The sequence below is a fragment of the Hakea prostrata genome, chromosome 11 (assembly GCF_041222555.1).
Source record: "Hakea prostrata isolate BN-2017 chromosome 11, UWA_Hpros_2, whole genome shotgun sequence".
In the NCBI taxonomy this organism is placed as follows: Eukaryota; Viridiplantae; Streptophyta; class Magnoliopsida; order Proteales; family Proteaceae; genus Hakea; species Hakea prostrata.
In genome coordinates, this window is record NC_142610.1 from 20,504,065 (window position 1) to 20,527,237 (window position 23,173).

Sequence of the window (23,173 nt, forward strand, 5' to 3'; positions counted from 1 at the left end):
ATTTAAGTAAAAACAACTTGCAAGACAGTTACAGCATACATTCATGTGGCAGTTCATATCTGCTAAATTAGCTATCAAGAAAAGTGTTTTCAGGAAGATTGGGGATTTAAACATAATCAGTGGAGTCTTAATACATTTTATAAAATTAAACAACAAGGGTATGATGTTTAAGGGCCAATTAATATTCTTCATCTTGGTATAAATCTATCAGCTCCTCATCATTGCACCAAATTTCTTGCGGTGTCAATTTGCCATTGCCCTATGACCCTAATGCCTTCTCAAGTCCCATAAATTATCGCTTGTGCTCTTATCCCCTTGCTGATGATACCTTTATTTAGGTATAATCGATGTCTTCTTGTTAACATCCCCATAAACACGAGATAATTACGAACACTACTCAAGATGATTACAAAGTTGTAGACCAAACCAAAGTAGAAGTAAATAAGATTCAATATGACCAAACACTGATGCAAACAACTCCCAACTCAATCCATACAAATAAGTATGCAAATTCCTAGGATACTCTATAATCTTTAACACTACCATGCTTGACTAAGCATTAGGACCCAAAAGAGAAAGAACAAAGGCTCTATAATGACCCGAAATCTCCGAGTGAATTACATCAGCCAATGTTTTCTTGTATTTCTTCTTGTACTCGTTCTTTATATACTGCATATCAATCTCAGTTCTTGTGACAACTACCCTTGTTAGTATCCTTTCATCAGTTCCCATACCTTTCATTGCTTTATGTAGCACCTGCAAAACTCAGGGTGATCAAAACCTTTGCAATTTGCATTTCTGGAAGCATAAAGGTTAGCAAATAAAATTCTATGAAAGGCATGAAATAAAACATCCTTGATATCTGCAAAATTATATATCCACGCCCAGACAAAGTAAAAATGTAGGATGTTACCTTTGCAAAGTACTTTGCAGGATAATCAGCACATTGTAGGATTGTCAAAAGTGCATTCTTAAAATTTCCTGATGTTTCCTTTTTTATTGCCTGTAAGAAGTTAAAGCTGTCAATAATACAAAACAGAAAGTATTTCAAATTTTGTACCATTGGTGCTGTATACCTTTTTCAGTGGATGCCCATACATACTATTGTAAGCAGAATTAATCGCAGCCAACTGTGCACTGCTCCGTTCACTGAACATTTGGATGAATGTGTTCTCATCAGTTCCTAATTTCTTCTCTCCAGCTTTATATAAAAGCTTAGCATCATTCTCTGTAATGTTTCGATCAACCTCTGGACCTTCATAGCGTGGCTTAGTTAGATATGCAAGCAACAACTGCAAAACAGAAACTTATATCAATGTGTAGAAATTTCAGGAAATCACCAAAAAATTACTCTTTCTGACCATAGTTCAGATTCTTCAAGGAAAAACTATCCAAACTAACAAATGCAGCAACAGGGTGACTTTAATGCCTTAAAAATGTTAACAGCTTTAAAGTACATCATAATCACACGTGAACTAAGTTTTTTGAGATCAAGGGTAGTGGTGAAGGTGGAGAAGATTAAATGAGAGAGACAATCAGAAGGGGAAGGTGATGAGTAGGGGTGAAATGAGGGAAAGGAGAGGGGGGAGCAACCTATGACGCTTATCAACATTGCAGGTCTTCTTATGGTGGTCCTGTAAAGTTTTCCCCAAGTTATAAAGGAATGTAACAATCTTATAGAACTCCAAAAGCACTTGCCCGTTTCATCTATCCTAGTTAGGCAACACCTTTCACAATTTTCCCTTCATCTACAATAGAACCTGAATATAGGAAGAAAAAAAAGATAACTCCAAGCCCCAGGATATCTGCAAACTATCAATCCTAACTAAACCATTTCCTTCTGCTCTTACTAAAGTTACAATCCACATCTATGTTAACTCGTCTTGTTTTAAAAGCCTCCAAGTATAAAGCATCCCTCCATATTTCTAACCTGCCATTCATCTCTGCCTCTGTCAACTACCAAAAGTATATTATCACAAGAAAGCATGCACTGCCAACTGTGCATTCCAGCTTAAACATTTCTAGTTAGCTAATCCATCATTGATTATTAAAGCAAAACATGTCTGAGCTTCAAGCTGATCCTTGAAGTTTCCCAACTGTAATCACAACACTGCCATGCATATTAATGCATAGTTTCTGAGGCTCTATGATGACCATAGGTGGTTGCCAGGTTTCTATGAAATACCTCGATCACTTGGTTGTGAATGATATGTTTGTTGCCCCCCCCCCCCCCCAAAAAAAAAAAATCACTGTTTTTCTAGTGCAGCTTAGCCAATTAATCTGTACAGCTTATCTCCAACCTAGCTCTCTATCAATGGAGCGCATTGCTACACACTGGAGACATATCCGAATGCCTACAGTAGGAAGTCCCACTTTTCTCTGCATGGTAGAAGGAAGGAGAAACATGGGAAGTACAGAAATCAGAAGAAAGAAGGAAAAAAGGGAGGGGATGACAGTAATCAGAACTGAAAATGAAAAGAAAGAAAAAAAGGAGAAATTGAAAAATAGAATATAAAAGCAGTATAAGAACCAAAAAGAAAGAAGACAGTAGAAAACCAAACCGAAAAGAAAAAAGGACTAGAAATTAAAAAGGCAAGAAAAAAGAAAAACTAAACATCTTTTTTAGAACAAAAAATAAAAAAGACGAAGAAAAGTGGCAAAGAAGATAAAGAAGATCTTAGCAGCACACAACAAAGGGTACCTGACCTTCCACCTCCGCTCCTTTCAGAACCTCTATTTTCCATTCACACAAACGAACAAAATAAGGTATGAGTATGCTTTGCTTGCCAAAAAACATGTTTTCTTCTGGGTGATTACCTACTTGAGACACTTCACTTCTTTAACAACCCCAGAATTTATTGAAAATGACCAAAAAGAAAGGAACAGAACATGTGAAAGAATCAAGTCACCAATAATCATGTGGCATACTTGGTAACGCCAGATGTAATAATTCTTTGATCAATTATTCATGAAACAGGCTAATCATCAACAAAGCATCCACAATAATTGAACTAAAAGACATATTTATGGTCGTTCTTTTGTTGGAGAATGGGGGGGGGGGGGGAGAGAAAAAGAGAGAGAATGACCTTTTTGTGATCAGCTACAGAGACATATTCAATATCTTGCTCAAGGTAACGACCGAACATTGTATAGTAAGCCTGTTTAAATTGTTGTATCATAGAAGGAGTACGAGAACATATTATTTCAGTCACAGCATCTAGATCAACGGTGCCCGTAAATGCTTGACTCAGTACAACTGCATCACGCGCTGCCGGTTGATGCATCCAAAGCGAAACTGCTTTCTGAGATAGGCAAAAGATCAACTAAATGAAGAGTAACAAAGTCCAATACATGGATCATCATCCATTTCATAAAAGAAACACCCATCGTGGAGACAACACCCCCTGAGTATGGGTGTAAAATACACAACAGAACCCTCCAAATGCATAATATTGTTTTCACTGAATCTTTTCTGGATGCATTACATGTCCATCATTTTAATAATTGCGATATGCACCACCTAAAATAAACTACGGAATGGCATTATTTAGATTTTCAGCAAACAGTCACATTAAGAGTCCTGGATGTCAAATTGCGAGTCCAGAGTTGCTGCCTTTGCAGCTAAACTTTCTCATTTTTTAATATAAATAGCAAATGCATAAAGAATATCAATTCTCTGCCACTGAAACATTATATATAATGATTCTGTGTGGTTTATGAATGTTTCATACCATGTTTATGGGCCTATGATATCTTTTTCCCTGTATCCTTTGATTAAATTGTTTGAATGATTTGACTCTTTGACAGATACTTGAATCCAAAGCTACATAACCTTGCAAGGTAATCATTATTCTGTTCTGAAACTATCTCCTATTTGTAATCAACAGAAGACAGTACACATTATTAGTTCATCTCCACAAAAAATTAGCAACGCTGACATCTATGTGTACCTTCACATCCCCACTAAGCTCTGAAGATAATCGTTTCATCAACTCCTCGGAATACATGGTTCTATATTCATGTTCGATGTAAGATCGCATCAATGCATCACGATGGGAGAGAATACTGATAACTGCTGCAGTATCACAGCCAAAGCCTGAAATATCAAACAGCAGAAAGCTCATAATAATTTTTTGGAACAATATTAAATCCTCAATGTTTTCATTACTCAAGGAGAAACCTGCAGATCTTTTCACTGTCTGTAAATGCAAAAGATATTCATTTCCCTTTAATGCAAGAAAGCAGTAAGCATGAGCTTATTGGTCACACCAAATAGAAAATTTGGCATGTCATATCGGCATTCTCAAATGACCTAGTGTTGCATTTGTTTCCTCTTCAAGTCGCATATAAATATATTTGATCCAGCCACTATCTTATCCTAGAGCAAGTCCAACTACGAGATAAGTACTGTAGGGATAAGAGGTGCAAAACCCACTTTTATAAAGTCTTGTGCAAGGTGAAACTGAAACGGTCCTGAGTTCCTTAATTCTGCTAGTTTTTTTAATCCTATTTTCTTCAAGGGGCTTCTGTCAAAGCTTGAATGAGCATCTTCATGCTGGCAGCCCAAGCCTTGTAGCACCAAGCTATCAAGGGCCCTTGGTACACAGACCACAGGAAAAAGGACACAATTGTTCATCACACACAGCAAAGGACTGTATTGTACCATATGTGATCTAGTAAAAATATTTACAAGTTTATAAGCTCAAAAGTTTTTGATAGATAGCCCTGTCAAGTTGCTGGATAACACCCATTTTTGAAAATCAGGCCGAATCTGAACAGAGGGCTGACAACTATTGAAATCAAGTTTATATGCAAGTTCCATATCACTTGTTAATTCCAGTTTTCATGGATATTAAAATATCAAATCAAAGCAACATAAATTGCATTTGGTAGGCTCTTAAATGCATCCCAAGCAACCAGTCCATGAGTTTAAAAAATAATAATAAATAAATAAAATTCAAAAACTAGATTATCAGGTGAGCCAATTTCTGTATTTGTGGCTGTGTTAGAAAACACATCAGCATCCTAATGTCAAGAGGAGCGTAAATGAAGTAGGCTCATCTGAACCTTTCCCAAATCAACTCAGGCACCTTCAGCAAGAAATCTAACCCACAAGCTCAAGTTTGGTCGACAAGCCAGGGAAAAGCCTGAGACTTGGCTCATAAGTCAAAATTCAAGACATCTATAGTTGAATACAAATATCATTTGTTTGTGACGTCTAGGAGATTTTTAGGAACAAGCAAATCAGAGAATCCCTCCAAGACTTCTAATGATTCTAAGTGACATGAAAGCCTTAAATAAAGAACCCAGGCTTCAAAATTTCGCTAAGAAGATGAAACATCGAGAGAATTATGTACCCTATTTCTCACTGCATTTACAGTGAATTGTGTTTAGTACTTCACATAATTATGATTACAGTTACAGGTATTCAAAATCGAGTCTTTTTAACAGGAGTTAAGTGATACAACCCAAAAATTCACTCAACAAAATATACTACTAGCACAAAAGAGAAATCAGTAAAGTAGAAATCAACATTCCAAACTTTTAAAGAAAAAACACTAAGGCAGCAAATTTGTTTCAAAAGCTGTGTTAAAAGAAAGCAAAATCGAAGCAGAGGAGCGAAAGAAGTCACCCTTGAAAGCAGCATAAAGTTTAATGGCGTCATCGCGGGGAGAAGGAAGCGTCGGAGGAACCGTTAGAGTCGACATCTCCTCCTAATTTCTTCGGAAACCTTACTGCAACAATCTTTTACACACAAACAACGATGAATCTCCTCCTCGTTATCGCTTAGTGCAACAATCTTTAACGGGTCAGTTTTGGGCAAAAAATCTTAGGAATGTTGTGTACGCCACTCTAATTGTCTTCCAAGTTCCACCCATCAAGGAGTTAAATGGTCAAATTCAATCTATCACTGCATTAATTTTGGTTTAGTTCAAGACATTAAGAGGCTTTCAAGCTGTTTTAGTTTTCTTCCTTTTATTTTATAAATAGATGTAATAACTATCAAGCTAATTTCCTTTTCAAAGGAACTAGAATTCTTCAACTTAGTCGAGTCTGGAGGGAGTCTTCTCCTTTATGTCTTGTAAATTCTTCAGTTATTGACTTATTTCCTCTAGTTTTCGCCTGGAGCTCTTTCAATGAATTTCTGTTTGACCCAAAAAATAAGGTTAAACATTGACTCTCTTTTTCATTGTTGTCATTTAAGCTGGGTCAAAACTTTTAAGGTGTGTTCTGGCCAAAATAAACTCTGAAGTGTCCACTTAAGCAGCAAGAATTGCATGCTATTTACAGTAGTCTAAATTCTTGATTTTTCATTTAAAAGTTGTAAAAAATTACATACAACTAGGGGTGTAAACTGATCGGAAATCAGATAATGGTAAATGGTAATACAATATCTGCATCCTAATATATTCAGACAGATTTGAATAATATATAATCATGACAAATTTAATTAGATTCGGATGATAATTGGATAATTATTTTCTTAAGTAGATTCTTCTAAATGGCCATGTATATAAATTGAATATAGGTTTTCGATTACCTGTTGACATTTTTTCCATTTTATTTGTGAGGCTAGGTTTGAAATTTAAGAATGTAGCAACTTTGATAGTTATTTTAATAGAAAGTCTATAAAAATAGTTACATATCTTAAATAAAAAATTATAAAATTAAGAAAAATAAATCCAAATAAGTAACTTAATCGAGTAATTTTATCAAACAGATAATAATCGGGTAAGAAAGGGATATACCTACCATATCCACATCCTATTAGTAATTGGATGGATTCAAATACGCTAGACAAATGCTAATGCGAATTCGAGAGCCAATTTCAATTGTCCATTTACACCCTTACATGCTGCCACACTGGCTCATTTTAAAAATTACAAATTACCCAATATTAATTTTTTATTAACTTTTTTGTTCAAATGTCCATTTAGCCAATGGGGTCCAGGCAAATATAAGTTTTTTATTTTACCAACCTTTCTACACTTCTAAAATTTTATCCCATTTGCTGAGGCTGATTTACTTTTGAGAAATGACCACATGTGAAAATACAAAAGATTTGTTCTCAACAATTACTAATCCTATTCTTGTTCTTGCAATATTAGTAAGACGATCAAACCGCTCCTCCCTAACAAACAATTGCAACGGACTAGAGAGCACCTCAACATCAAAGTTAAGCTCACTGATCAACGGCATCATCCACGCCAACTAATCTGCACATCGGTTGGTCTTGCAGACATTGTGGATCACCTATCAGTGCTAGATCCCTTCTAAAAGCACCTGAATATCTTCTATCAGTTTCATAACGATTCAAGGAGCAACAACTTCACTCTGAATGGTCTGCACACCATTCAAAGAATCGCAACGAATATAAAAAATCAAAACAGCCCACCCCATGTATGGCCACTTTAAAATTGTTGTTAGATTATTACAATAATGACATTAAAAAATACTAAGTGAAATTAAGTCAAACAAACTATGATATATTTCTCAATTCCTACAACAACATTTAGGGCTACAATTAGATTTTTCCCCAAATCATGAAATAGGGGACCTGCAAGTCTAGATAAATTGAGGGGTTCAACTTCTAAATTTAGAAAATCTTTAACCTAAGTTACGTAATTCTCAAAATACTGTCCTTTAACCATTAAATCTAATGGATGATACATGTTACCCCTTGGAGCCTCTCAGGTGCGAACAAATAACGCGTCCATCATGCAAGAAGAACAGGTTAAAGTTTTTTTTTTTTTTTGGTAAAGAAACAGGTTGATGATTAATGCCTTAATAACCATAACCTACATACTTGGCATACAGCTTCAGTTTTTTTTTTGTAGAAACGGGTCTATATATTAACGCATGACCCTGCATGGCATCAACATTACAGCAATCCTGAAACCATGGCATACAACATACAGCTTCACTCGAAGAGATAAATCTATTACCCTGCTGCATCCTTCAGAGTTTTATCAGAATTCAAATAGCAAATCATCATATAGATTACTACTGACATAATTTACAACATTGTATTGTTGTTTATTTCATCCCCATACACGAGATGATTACCAACACTATACACAAGATAGATTACAAAGTTGCAGAGCAAACCAAACCAAGTAAAAGTAATTACAAAGCAAGAAGGAATGGCAATTCAGTATGACCAAAGACTGATGCACAACACTCCAACTCTACAAATAAGTACACAAATTCCCAGGAGAGAATAATCTTTAACACTTCTACCATCTTTGACTAAGCATTAGGACCCAAAAGAGAAAGAATAAAGGCCCTATAATGACCCGAAATCTCCGAGTGAATTGCGTCAGCCAATGTTTTCTTGTATTTCTTCTTGTACTCGTTCTTTATATACTGCATATCAATCTCAGTTCTTGTGACAACTACCCTTGTTAGTGCCCTTTCATTAGTTCCCACACCTTTCATTGCTCTATGCAACACCTGCAAAGGTGATCGAAACCTTCGTAAATTTGCATTTCTGGAAGCATAAAGAGAAGACTAGCAAACAAAATTCTATGAAATCCATGAAAATAAAACTCCCTTGATATCTGTTAGAAGAAGAAGAAGAAGTGAAAAATTGCCTGTAAAGAGGTGAAAATCAGATATCCAAGCCCATACGAAGTGAAAAATTGTAGGATGTTACCTTTGCAAAATACTTTGCAGGATTCTCAGCACATTGTAGGATTGTCATAAGTGCATACCTAAAATTTCCTGATGTTTCCTTTTTTATTGCCTGTAAGAAGTTAAACCTGTCAATAATACTAAACAGAAAGTATTTCAAATTTTGTACCATTAATGTTGTATACCTTTTTAAGTGGATGCCCATACATACTATTGTAAGCAGAATTAATAGCAGCCAACTGTGTGCTGCTTCGTTCACTGAACAGTTGGACAAATGCTTTCTCATCAGTTCCTAATTTCTTCTCTCCAGCTTTATATAAAATCTTGGCATCATTCTCTGTAATGTTTCGATCAACCTCTGGACCTTCATAACGTGGCTTAGTTACATATGCAAGCAACAACTGCAGAACAGAAACTTATATCAATGTGCAGAAATATTAGGATCACCAAATAAATTACTCTTTCTAACCGTAAACCAGAAGGAAAACTATCCAAACTAACAAATGCAGCAACAGTGCAATTTTCACGCCTTACAATTGATAACAGCTTCAAAGTATTTTATAATCACACAAACACGTGAAATAAGTTCTTTGAGATCAAGGGTAACGGTCAAGGTGAAGAAGATTGAAAGAGAGGAAACAAAAAACAGATGGGGAGTTGAGAGACAGTCAGGAGGGGAAAGTGATGAGCAGGGTTGAGAGGAGGGAAAGGAGAGAGGAGGAGGACCTGCAACACTTATCAACATTGCTGGTGTTCTTATGTTGGTCCTATTAAAAGTTTCCCTGAGTTACAATGGAATGTAGCAATCGTATAGGACTCCAGAAGCACTTGCCTATTTCATCCATCCTAATTTAATAATATAAGCAACATCTTCCACAATTTCCCTTCTACAATAGAACCTGAATATAGAAAAATAGAACTCCAGGCCCCAGGATATCTACCAAGTATCAATCCTAATTACACCATTCCCATCTGTTCCTAAGTTACATACCACATAATCTTTGTTAATTAGTCTTGTTTTAAAAGCCTCCAAGTCTAACGCATCCCTGCATAATCCTAACCTAGCATTCATCTCTGCCTCTGTCAGCCACCAAAAGTATTTCATCAGACTATCACTGTTTCTCAAATGCAGCTTAGGCAATTAATCTATGCAACCGATCTCCAACCTAGTTCAATGAAGCTCATTGCCACACAGTGGAGACAAATCTGGATGCCTGCAGTAGCAGGTTCACTTTTTCCACGTGATAGGAGAAAAAGGAAAAAAGGGAAAAAAGAAGTCGGAACAAAGAAGGGAAAAAGGGAGGGGCAAGTATTCACAATTGAAGATGAAGACGAAAAAGAATAGGAGAAATTGAAAATGAGAATATGAAGGCAGTAGAAGAACCAAAAAGGACAGTGGAAAACCAAACCAAACCACCAAAAAAAAAAGTAGAAATCAGAATTGCAAGAAAAAAAACAGAAATTAAACATTTTCTTTAGAAAAAGAAAGGTAGAAAGAAGAAGAAGAACAGTAGAAAAGATAAAGAAGATCTTGGCAGCACACAACAAAGGGTATCTCGTCATCCAGCTCAACTTATTTCTATTTTCCACACGTCTTCCCTTTCCTCATTTTTTCCCCTGTGATCTTCTCTTTATATTAGCATGATCCCATGTATCATAACTGTGTTCATGCACCTATTAAACAATCAGAAACATTACTGAATAACATGTACACACACACAAACAAACAAACAAAATAAAGCACGAGTACACTTTGCTTCCCAAAGAACACATTTTCTTCTAGGTGATGCCTTAATAATGCATCCCAGTCCTCGCATTCCCAAATGCAAGGCCCTCAACCTCACTCATCTAGTCATCTTGCTTTTGTGGATGACCTGATGATCTTCTCCAAAGCCTCCCACTCCTCCATCTTCTCTATCCTTGATAGTCTCTCCCTCTTTGAGTCCCTTTTTGGTCTTTGAGTTAACCATAACAAATCTACTCTCCTTCTATCCGGTGTCTCGGACTAAATTCGCGGCTCCCTGCAGCAACTCATGAGGTTCTCCCTTGGGTCCTTTCCTATGGCCTATCTTGACCTCCCCCTTATCCACAGTAGGCTCACCAAGCACCATTGTGCCCCGATACTAGACCACATCCACAAAAAGCTCCAACTGTGGAAAGGAAAGCTTCTTTTTTCCTTAATTGCCGGTAGAGTTGTGCTCCTCCACTCAATCCTCCAAGCCTCTTACCTATACTAGAGCAATATCTTCTTATTCCCAAGACCACCATCCGTGCCATGGACTGTGACTTCCTCTAAAAAGGCCAAGAGGCCTCCCGCTTCACCCTATCAGTTGGCTGAACATCTGCAGTCCTAAATCCGAATGTGGTTTAGGGATCCGGTGTATATGAGATGTTAACACTGCTAGCCTCATGAAACTCATCTAGAAGATTGCCTCTAGACACAGTCCATTTGGGTTCAGTGGTTTCTTACCTTCTCAAGTTGGAATCCATCTGTTCCAATGCTCTCCCCCCTGACCCTTCTTGGGTATGAAGGAAGCTTCTCCTCCTGAGACCACTTGCTCTCTTCGCTATTTCCTCTATGATCTCCTCCGGCTCTTCAATTTCCTTCTAGCCAGACCCATGGCATCTAATAGGCATTTTGTAAACCCTCCATGGTCCCCAATCAATGTACAACACCAGAATCCCAAATCCACTCACTAGGCACTTGGTCTTCCTCACCCCATCCGAGTCCCACACAAGTATGCACAGGCCTCCCCCCCCCCCCCAAAAAAATCACCATGACTTAACCATTGGGTCCCCTCCCCCTCCAAAACTTTTACCATTGCTTCAGCCTAGAATCTCACATGCACCCCCTCCCCTTCTGTCTCCTGGCCCCCCTTGTTCTGGTTCAAATGCCACATCCTCCGCCACTCCCTCACCCTTTGGAGAGCTCTCAACCATGGCCTACCCACGTAGGCCTTCCTAATTAGCCACCATATCTCTACTAATCCTAACTACATCCTTTGCTGGAACGGTTTAGAGGACCTCGACACTTGTTCTTCACTTGTCGCTTTGCTGCTCCCTTTAGGAGAAAACCCTCTCTTCCATTTAGCCCCTCTCTAAACGCTCATTTGGCTTTGCTTGAGATTGGTCATGAATCTTGAGATTCTTTGTAGGTAATTCTATTTGTGACCATGTTGGTAAGCTGGTCTTCGGTGCCATTGTCCATCACTTGTGGTGGAAGCATAACCTTGGGAGATGGACTTCCAAATCAGATCCCTATAGTTGATTTGGAAAGGCATCTACTTTGACGTCTCTGCTAGGCTTCAGTCAGTTCCCCACTCACCAGATTTAGATACCCCAAGGAACAGTCCATCTCTAGTCTCCTTCTTGAAGAGTGGTTCCCCCTCCCCCCATTTGTAAATTCCTTTTTTTCCTCCCCTTGGGGCTCTTTACTATAGTTTTAATTCATCAAAAAGAAGGAAAAAAAACAGTGCATCAATTTTAACTACTTGAGATACTTCACTTCTTTAACAACTCCAAAATGGATTAAAAAATAACCAATAAGAAAGGGATAGCATGTGAAAGAATCAAGTCACTGAAAAAATGATCATGCAGGATACTTGGTAATGCCAGATGTTATTAATTCTTTGATCTACTATGCATGAAAGTGGCAGATCACCAATGAAGTATCTACACATTATGAACTAGAAAACATATGTATGGGTGTTTTTCTGTTGAGAGGGAGAGAGAAAATGACCTTTTTGTGATCACCTGTGAGGTGATATTCAATATCGTGCTCAAGGTACCCCCCGAACATTGCATGGTAAGCCTGTTTAAACTGTTGTATCATAGTAGGCGTACGAGAGCATATTATTTCAGTTACAGCATCTACATCAATGGTGCCCGTAAGTGACTGCCTCAGTACAACTGCGTCACGTGCTGCAGGTTGATGCATCCAAAGCGAGACTGCTTTCTGAGATGGGCAAAAGATCAACCAAGTGAACATAAACCCAAAATTCAAAATCAAATATTTTAGATTCTTGTTTTGTGAGATTATGAAGTCCAAGACATGGACCATTCATCATTTCATAAAAGAAACACCCATTATGGAGATAACACCACCTGTGGGTACTGGTGTGAAATACATAACGAATCTCTCAAAATGCATAACCTTCTTTTCACTGAATCTCTTTTGGACACATTACATGCCCATTGTTTTGACGATTGTGACACACACCACCTACCATAAACTACGGAATGGCATTATTTAGATTTTCAGCACACAATCACATTAAGAGTCCTGGATGTCAAATTGCAAGTTCACAGTTGCTGCATTTACATCTTTTTAAATATACATAATAAATGCATATAGAATATCAATTGTCTATCACTGAGACATTGTATATAATGATTCTGTATGATTTATTAGTGTTTCATACGCTGTTTATGGGCCTACAATATCCCTTTCCCTGTATCCTTTGATTAAATTGTTTGAAGGATTTGACTATTTGACAGATACTTGAATCCGAAGCTACATAACCTCACAAGGTAATCATTACTCTGTTCTAAAACTTTTTCCTATTTGTAATCAACAGAAGACCATATGCATTTTTAGTTCATCCCCACAAAAGAACTGGCAAAGCTGACATCTATATATACCTTCACATCCCCACCAAGCTCTGAAGATAACCGTTTCATTAACTCCTCACAGTACATGGTTCTGTATTCATGTTCAATGTAAGATCGCATCATTGCATCACGGTGGGAGAGAATACTGATAATTGCTGCAGTATCACAGCCAAAGCCTGAAATACCAAAAAGCAGACAGGTCATAAATAATTCGTTGGAACAAAATAAATCCTTAATATTTTTCATTACTCAAGGAGAAACCTGCAGATACTTTTGAGTCTATAAATGCAAAAGATATTGTTGGGGTAATCTGGTAATCTTGTATTATTAGTGTTGAACCGAACCGGTTTCTTTTGGTTCATATGGTTCAAGCCTTATTATATTAGGGCTGGGGTTTGGTTCGCACGAGTTATGCAACTCGTTTTTCTGATTTTTGGTTTGCTCTCTGCTACGGGTTCTTGAAGCTTCTTGAGGTTTCGTTCATGGCGTTCGTCTTCGATCTTCTGTACCTATGGTTCTAGTTGGTTGTTGATGATGGAAAGATAGGGCTTCTGATCGTATGAGCAAGGCGATCCTTCGATGGTCTTATGAGAACCAGAGACAGTGTATTACAGGTTATATGTTCCTTGCTGTTCTTCTTCTTTAGTTTGTAATCACCCAAACCTATAGTGGATTGGATTCACACTCGAGTCCCGGAGAGTAGGCTCTGCCGAACTCCGTCATCATGCGATTGTCTTCTCTGTTTTGATTCGTTTTTACCCTTGTATGATCGGTCCAAAACGATTAGGGCATGAGGAATTTTGATTTTGCGATCACAGATTGGTATCAGAGCCATCTCAGTCATGGTCCCTGCTTCGTTTAGGTTTTGTGAAAACAATTAAATCCTAAATTGTGAAGATTGTCTATACGGTTAAGGTTGTCTCAGGTTATTCCAAATTTTCTTTAATTTCTTTCGCTGCTGACATTTGTTATATGAATGATGATGTTGTTTGTATAATTTCCATTCAAGTTCTGTCACAAGTATTAACGTATGAAATTGATTCTCATCTCATATGATTGGTATGTGATATGACTCTGATTCGGGTTCTATAAAATCTCTGCTATATTTTGTCATATAACTGTTTGTTTGCTCTGTTAAGCTGTTTATAACCTGTTGGGTGACAATCTGAGTATAGGTATATGATTCTGATATGATTTTGGCTTTAATTAATCTCATTTAATCTTGAATTTCTCATTATACTATATGCTGTCTAATTTTTCTGTGTTAGTATTGATCTAATACTTGGTATGTATTGATCTGTGGTGTTAACATCTGATTATTAGGCTGCTGTTTTTTATAATTTGTATAAACTGAGATTATTCTTTTTTGTGATTAATTAATATTGATTATTTAACACTTTGTTAGAATAATCTTCATTTTTTCAGAATTGATTAATCAGTATTGTGAATTGGATTCTTATATACTGATTAGTGTTTTGGACCGGGTTCAAAGTGGAGCCCAGAAAGGGTTTAAGTCTACCAGGGGAGGATACACCTCCCAGTGTGGTTAGTGTTATAACCACAGGCTCTAGTAGAGCTGTAGGACTAGGGAGGGACCCTAGTTACCTAAGTTTGGATACTCCTATGGGGAGTTCCAGGGTAGACATTGAGAAGTTCGATGGCACTGGGGACTTTGGGATTTGGAAGAGGAAGGTTCGAGCCTTAATGGCTCAACAGAAGCTCCTAAGATCAATTGATGACCCAGATGCTTTCTTTGAAAGTATTGATCCAGTCTTGAGGACTGAAGTGATGGAGAATGCAATTGGATGCATGCTCTGGAACATCACAGATGGGGTCATCAGGTGTCTTGATGATGAAGACAACACCCCTATAAAAGTCCGGAACAAGCTTGAGCAGATATACGGGAAGAAGAATCTAGGTAACAAAATTTATTTGAAGGAGAGGTTGTATGGGTTTAAGATGGACCCTACAACTACCCTTGACAAGAACCTAGATATATTTAAGAAGCTTATTCAAGACTTAGCCAATACAAGGTGAAAAGACTAAATTGGAAAATCAGGACTTGTCTATTATCCTATTGAATTCATTACATAATGATTACCTTGTTGTGAAGAACTCAATCAAATATGCATGTCAAAACATTTCCCTAGAACAATTGATTGATGCCTTAAAGAATAGGGAGTCTGAACTATTGGCTTCTGGTAAGACTAAGGGCAGTGGGGAAAACCTGTTTGTAAAGGGCAAGGGCTCTTACAAACAAGGGAGACCAAAAGGAAAAGGGAAAGTAATTGAAAGCCATGAGTCTAACAATAAGAATAATAATGGGAACAACAAGTCTGATACAAACCTCAAGAGATGCTTCTTTTGCAAGAAAGTAGGACATTTTAAGAAAAACTGTTTTGCTTATAAGAGAAAAATGAAGGAATTGGAGAATACCCATTCGATATGCCTGGACCCAAGAATGGTCAAGCCAATGTCTATGAAGACATCGAGTGAGGTGCTTACCATTTCTGAGGTTAGTAGGCAAGAAGGATGGATTTTAGATTCAGGTTGTACATATCACATGTGTCCACACTTACACTGGTTTACACACTTGTCTGAGTTGAATAATGCCAAAGTTATGATGGGTAATGATGATTTATGTGATGTAGTTGGTATTGGTTCTGTTGAATTGTTAAATCACAATAAATCTGTTTTTACATTACATGATGTTAGATACATACCGACTTAAAGAGAAACTTGATTTCAATTAGTAGCCTTGACAAAGTCTTTGGGTTTGTAACTTGTATCTCTGGGGGTAGTCTTTCTGTATCTAAGGGATCTCATGTATGTTTAAAGGGCATTTCTCAGTCTGGTTTGTATGTTTTTGATGGTAGTACATTCCTTAATAATATCTCCAATACTTGTTGTCTGTCAAGTGAATCAAATATCACTAGTGTGTGGCATGCTAGGCTAGGACACATAAGCAATAAAGGAATGCAAGCTCTAAGTAAACAAGGCCTGTTTGGCAAGGATGTCATTGATAACTTAGAGTTTTGTGAGTCATGTGTCTTAGGTAAGCAAAGCACCGGTTAAGCTTTGGAGCCGGGTCTCACTTATCTGGGGATATATTAGAGTATGTACATGCTGATTTGTGGGGGCCTGCTTCAGTCTTGTCTTATGGTAGAAATTCTTATTTCTTATCCCTTGTTGATGACTACTCAAGGAAAGTGTGGATCTTCTTATTGAAGACCAAGGATGAAACTTTTGAAAAGTTCAAGTATTGGGTTGCTTTGGTAGAAAACTTGAGTGATAGGAAAGTCAAAACATTAAGGACTCGACAATGGATTAGAATTTGTTAATGAAATGTTTAATGGATTTTGTAATGATAAAGGGATTCAAAGGCATAGGATCTGTTAAATACACCCCTCAGCAAAATGGTATTGCTTTGAAAGAATGAATAGGACAATTTTAAACAAGACTAGATGTATGCTCATCGGTTCAGGGGTACCTAAGGGTTTTCGGGGTGAAGTCTGTTATAACAACATTGTTCACCTAATCAATAGGAGTCCCTCGTTACCTTAGGGTTTAAAACCCCCGAGGAAATGTGGTGGGGTAAACCTCCCGAGTCTTAGTTACCTCGGGGTATTTGGGTGTGAATCCTTTGCTCATCGGAGTATTGGAAAATTAGAACCCCAGGAGTAAAAAGAGCATCTTTCTAGGTTATCCCGAGGGGGTGAAAGGATACAAGCTATGGGATAGGACTGTGCCTGGTGTTAAGACCTTTATTAGTAGGGATGTTCTCTTTAGGGAGAGTGTGTTCCCTTGTCTTTCCATTGACAATACCAACTTGAATCCACTTGATCAAAGAATGACAGACTTCACTCAATTTGATTTAGGGCAGGCTGATGTTTTCTTAAGTCCCGCTCGGACTCTTGATTCTAGTATACCAAAAGTACCCTTGACTTCCCCTCAACCTAGCTCGGTAATAAAGAGTCCGAGGTTGTAGTTTCGAGAGTGAGAGTGGGCCATTGCCCTCTCCCGATTCTTCTACTTGGTGAGGTGGAAGAAGTTCCCGATCCGAGTAGTTACCAATTGGCCGGGGATAGAGTTAGGAGAATGATTAGGCCACCTAGAAGGTTTGTAGCCAACTTTGCACATGAGACTGATATTTAATGTCTCGATATTGGGTTAGAAGAACCTAGTTCCTATGAAGAAGCTTTGGGTTCCAAAGATAAAGATTTATGGGTTCAAGCCATTAATGATGAATTAGATTCATTAAATAAGAACCAGGTTTGGGAATTAGTTCGAAGCCCAAGGATCAAAGGTTATTACCTTGTAAGTGGATATTTAAAATCAAAGATGATGGAATTGATAATTCCAAAAGATATAAGGCCGGACTTGTTGAAAAAGGTTTTGTTCAAAGAGAAGGGGTGGATTATGATGAAATTTTCTCTCCGGTTGCCAAGTATAAGACTATAAGGTTGTTGTTGTCCCTTGTTGCTCGGAACAAAATGACAATAGAGCAATTGGACGTGAAAACCGCCTTTCTTCATGGCAATTTAGAAGAAAGGATATATATGCAACTACCTTTAGGCATCTCGGCAGCTGGAGATGAATCACAAGCTTGCTTGTTGAAGAAATCTCTCTATGGACTTAAACAGGCTCCTAGGCAATGGAATAAACGTTTTGATTCATTTGTGTTGAGTGTAGGGTTTAAGAAAAGTGTTTATGACAGAGTTGCCTATATTTTCTCATTTCGGATTCTGTTGTGTTATATCTTATACTTTATGTTGATGATATATTGATTGCTTGTGTTGATTCTAGTCTTATTCAAGATGTTAAGAACAAGCTGAAATCTGAATTTGAGATGAAGGAACTTGGGACAGCCAAGAAAATTTTAGGGATTGAGATTCATAGGGATAAGGGGGAGGATACTATGTTCATTGGTCAGAGGTTATATTTATTGAAAGTGCTTGAGAAGTTTAACATGCTTGATTGTAAACATGTAAATGTTCCTTTAGCTTCACATTTTAAACTCTCAAATGATCATTGTCCTAAGAATAATTTTGAAAAAGATGAAATGTCAAAGATCCCTTATTCTAGTCTTTTAGGTTCTCTTATGTATCTTATGATATGTACTAGACCACGATATTGCTCATCTTTGTTAGTGTATTGAGTAGGTTTATGTCTAACCCCTGGTAAAGAACATTGGCTTGCTCTTAAGTGGCTTTTAAGGTATTTGAAAGGTACTGTTCATAAAGGTCTAGTGTTCAAGTCCACACCTGGTGATCTTATTCTTGAAGGATATACTGACTCAGATTATGCTAGTAATATAGATAACAGGAAATCATTATCTTCTTATTTCTTTCGTTATCTCGGTAATTGCATCGGTTGGAAGGTGCAACAACAGCCTATAGTTGCTCTGTCCACTACAGAGGCTGAGCTTGTTGCTGCATCTGAATGTGTTAAAGAAAGTATATGGTTGAATGGTTTGTTATGTGAACTTGGTATTTTGAAGATTAAACCTGTTGTCTTTGTTGATAACCAGAGTGCTATCTTCTTATGTAAGAATCCTGTTTATCATGATAGAACCAAACATATAGATATTAAATACTTCTTTCTCAGGGATAAAATAACTGATGGTTCACTTTTAGTTGAAAAGGTAAGTACTGAGCATAATCCTGCAGACTGTGGTACTAAGTCATTGCCTCTTTCTAAATTTTTACATTGTCTTGATTTGTTGGGAATTGGTAATGTTGTTTTTTAGTACATATGTTCTGTAAGTTTTTTTGAGTTGTATATTACTTGTTTAGATTGTGGTGTGTGTCTTGTGGTTATTTGTTTGTTTATCAGGTTTGCATTTGTTGCAGTTTTAGGGGAGATGCTGCCCAAATTTTTATAACTCCTATTCTGTTTATCTCAGTTTTGGGATATATGCCTGGTGTGTGCATGTTTGCTCTTCATTGTTGTATGAGTGAGTTATGAGTTATGAGTTATGTTTAGTGTTTTCTCTACCTAGTGCAGTCTGTTGCATGGTATATCTGCATGGAGTCATTAGTGTTGCATGGTTAGTGTGTCTAGGTATTTTGCATATTCTTTATTTGTTTTGTACTATGTTTTTCTTTTGTCTTGTGTGTGCAGGTATACGTGGACGATGACGGTCGCATCCAATTCACTATAGTTAGTTCTTTGGGGATACAGATTAAGGGGGAGAATGTTGGGGTAATCTGGTAATCTTGTATTATTAGTGTTGAACCGAACCGGTTTCTTTTGGTTCATATGGTTCAAGCCTTATTATATTAGGGCTGGGGTTTGGTTCGCACGAGTTATGCAACTCGTGTTTTCTGATTTTTGGTTTGCTCTCTGCTACGGGTTCTTGAAGCTTCTTGAGGTTTCGTTCATGGCGTTCGTCTTCGATCTTCTGTACCTATGGTTCTAGTTGGTTGTTGATGATGGAAAGATAGGGCTTCTGATCGTATGAGCAAGGCGATCCTTCGATGGTCTTATGAGAACCAGAGACAGTGTATTACAGGTTATATGTTCCTTGCTGTTCTTCTTCTTTAGTTTGTAATCACCCAAACCTATAGTGGATTGGATTCACACTCGAGTCCCGGAGAGTAGGCTCTGCCGAACTCCGTCATCATGCGATTGTCTTCTCTGTTTTGATTCGTTTTTACCCTTGTATGATCGGTCCAAAACGATTAGGGCATGAGGATTTTTGATTTTGCGATCACAGATATCTATTTTCCCTTCATGCAAGAATATTAAGCATGACCTTATTGGCCAAACCAAATAGAAAATCTAGTACCTCATATCAGCATTCTCAAATGATCTAGTGTTTCATTTTTTTTGCCCTCTTGAACTCACGTATAAAGATATTTGATTCAGCTACAATCTAATGCTAGAACAAGTCCAATTGAGAGAAAAGTACTGTAGGAATAACAGGTGCAAATGTAAGGTCTTGAGAGACGTGAAACTAAAATGGTCCCGGTTCCTTAATTCTGCTACCTACTTTTATCTTGTTTTTTTAAAGTGTCTTCTCCCAAAGCTTGAATAAGCATCTTCATGCTGGCTGCTTGAGCCTTGTAGCACTGAACCTATCGAGGGGCCCTTGGTACACAGACACAGGAAGGACACAAATGTTCATCCCACACAACACAGGAATGTAATATACCATATCTACATCAATGCAATCTAGTGAAAATATTTACAAGTTTATAAGCTCAAAAGTTTTCATAGGTAGTTCTGTTAAGTTGCTGGGTAACACCCATTTTGGAACTCAGGCCGAGTCTGAACAGAAGGCTGACAACTATTGGGATCAGCTCTACATACAAGTTCCATATCACTAGTTAATCCAGTTTTTACGGATAATAAAACATCCAAGCAACATAATTTGTATTTGCTAGGGTCTCAAATGTATTCCGAGCAACCAGTTCATGAGCTTTAAGGAACTACTCAGTACCAAATTAAGGTACAAACTATAGCACGCAGAGTCTTCCTTACTTCTAACCTGAATATTTTTGTTCGGAGCAACAATAATTTTCAAGAACTAGATAATGAGGTAAGTCATTACACGGAAAGCTAAATTCTGTATCTTGAGCCTACGTTGAAAAATACATCAGCATCCAACTGTCACGAGGGGTGCAAATGAATTAGGCTCATCTGAACCTTTCCCAGATTAACTCAGGCACCTTTAGCTAGAAAATCTAAATGATAAGCTTAAGCAGGTCGACAAGCCAAGGGAATGCCTGAGACTTGGCTTATAACTCAAATATTAAGACATCTACTTAAGTTGAATCCAAATATCATTTGTTTGCGACGAACATATTAGGAACAAGCGAATCACAGTATCCCTCCAAGACTTTTTACGATTCCAAGTTACATGAAAGCCTTAAATGTAAAGAAAGTAGAAATCAACATTCCCAATTTATAAAGAAAAGACACAAACTTGGCAGGAAATTTGTTTCACAACCTAACAGAGCACATAAACGTTAACATAACATAATCAAAGCATAGGAGCGGAAGAAATCACCCTTGAAAGCAGAGTGTAGTTTAATGGCGTCATCGCGGGGCGTAGGAGGCATTGGAGGAACAGTTAGAGTCGACATCTTCTCCTAAATTCTTCGAAAACCTCACTGCAACAACCTTTAATACAGAAACAACGATCAATCTCCTCCTCGTTCTCTCTTCTTGTTAATATAATCCCCAACTGCAAATCTCGTTCTTGTTATTTTGACCTAAATCAAATGTTAGTTGAACTTCCCCGTTCCCAATTATCCACATTTATATATTCAAGGTTTACCCAAAAAAACATAAAAATTTTGATCGTTTTTTACACGCGCAGCCCGGACCGTGTGGTCCCCGGTCATTTTGAATCCATATCCTTTTCAACCAACATTGACGATCTCACCATCAATTGATTTGGGGACAACATCCATGGATGGATGGGGATTTGAATCAATGGTTGTTCGGAGAAATCTATTGTGGTGAGTCTGGTGACAAAGCATTCTCTCTCCGCGTACGCGGCTAACCTTTGACTTTCTTAGTGGCTGTGGTCCCCACTATCGGATGTGTACCTGGTGAATTTTATGAAATCAATTACCAAAAAAAAGAATTTTATTTAATCAATAGTGCTCAAAAATTCACATGAGGTAGTAGGACCTACACTCACACTATTTGTGTAAGGAAGTAATATAGGCCCTACACTCATGTGAATATAAAAAGATAATGAACAATTTGGATGAAAAGAATCTCCGATCTCCATTAACAATAGGAAACACACCACCATTATATTGTAAAATCCACATTTGAAAAAGAAAAAAAAAAATAGGTACAGTAGTAACATATACAACATAATGCCAATGGAGGAGTAATAGGATGGTTAGGAACCTGCTTAGAACTATCTTGGGTTCAACTCCTACCGGCGGCATATGTAATATCCCTATCCCTATATATAAAAAGTGTCTTTGTACAAAAAAAAAACATACACAACATAATCAAGCATGGCCGAGTACTACTCAATTATAAATATATATATATATATATATAAATGTAAAAATGGAATAATTATTTGTGAGTCTGTGACAAAGAAAATGTGCGTCTTCTCCACCTCCACCCCTCTTCTCCGCCTATCTGTGCGTCTTCTCCACCTCTCTCCAGTGAAGTTTCCGTTTGGAAGAAAAAAAACGCTCAGTTTCCCATTCTCTCCGTCCCTTGTGTTTCCTCTTTTCCCCCAATTGGTGGAATGTTCAAGTTTTTGAGAAAATTAAAAAAAAAATTCATGTAGATGCAAAATCTGATAATACATTTTGCAGGTCTCAAGGTTTTATGCCGGAGCTTGAAGTATCTCCCGTGGATCTGGAAGCTTTGCTACTAGAGTCTCGTGTTACTGGTAGCCATATGCATGTTTTCACCATGGCTATTGTTTCCACCCTTGTGGCGTGTTATCTCTCCTCTGTGGCGTGTATTTCTACCCTTGTGGCATGTCTATGTCCGCCTTTGTAGTATGTCGCCCTTTTTTACGTTTGTGATGGAAGATACATATATCGTATTCCTAGTGCTTGATTGTTGTTGTGGTTATTACAACTATTATTCTAAGGGTTTAGGCTCGACCCATTCCTTAGCCATGATGACCTTGTCTATTGCATGTATGACATTTGATCAAATTACATTCTTTAGTTTGGATCAAACCTTGGGTTTTCATGCAGTTATCTTTTATATTTTTCTTTTTCTTTTGAAGTGTTTGTATTTCTTTTTAAGTTCATGAATGAAGTTTTTTCGATGACCAAAAAAAAAAAAAAAAAACAAAGAAAATGTTGTCTGCATTAAACTAATATGTAGGGGACATATTCAAGTACGAAGAAAATATCTTAATGTTTGATTACTAAGAAGTGTTGGTTTCAACCACTAAAACAGTTCTGCGTTGACGTATTAACATTTTCCTTCT

At 37.5% G+C, this 23,173-nt stretch overlaps 2 protein-coding genes across 2 annotated transcripts; both read right to left on the bottom strand.

Moving 5' to 3' along the window:
- LOC149000748 (annexin D5-like) lies at positions 1-6,009 on the bottom strand. Its single transcript, XM_089140725.1, has 6 exons — positions 5,633-6,009; positions 3,951-4,096; positions 3,087-3,302; positions 1,077-1,292; positions 914-1,003; positions 1-756 (listed from the first exon to the last, which is right to left on the bottom strand). The coding sequence occupies exons 1-6, from the start codon at positions 5,706-5,708 to the stop codon at positions 553-555; spliced, it is 948 nt and encodes a 315-aa protein (XP_088996851.1). The 5' UTR covers positions 5,709-6,009; the 3' UTR covers positions 1-552.
- Positions 6,010-7,854: 1,845 nt separating this feature from the next.
- On the bottom strand, positions 7,855-21,494 carry LOC149000749 (annexin D5-like). Its single transcript, XM_089139798.1, has 6 exons — positions 21,260-21,494; positions 13,276-13,421; positions 12,374-12,589; positions 8,820-9,035; positions 8,657-8,746; positions 7,855-8,454 (listed from the first exon to the last, which is right to left on the bottom strand). Exons 1-6 carry the CDS (start codon positions 21,333-21,335, stop codon positions 8,251-8,253), a joined length of 948 nt encoding a protein of 315 aa, XP_088995924.1. The 5' UTR covers positions 21,336-21,494; the 3' UTR covers positions 7,855-8,250.
- Positions 21,495-23,173: the final 1,679 nt, after the last annotated feature.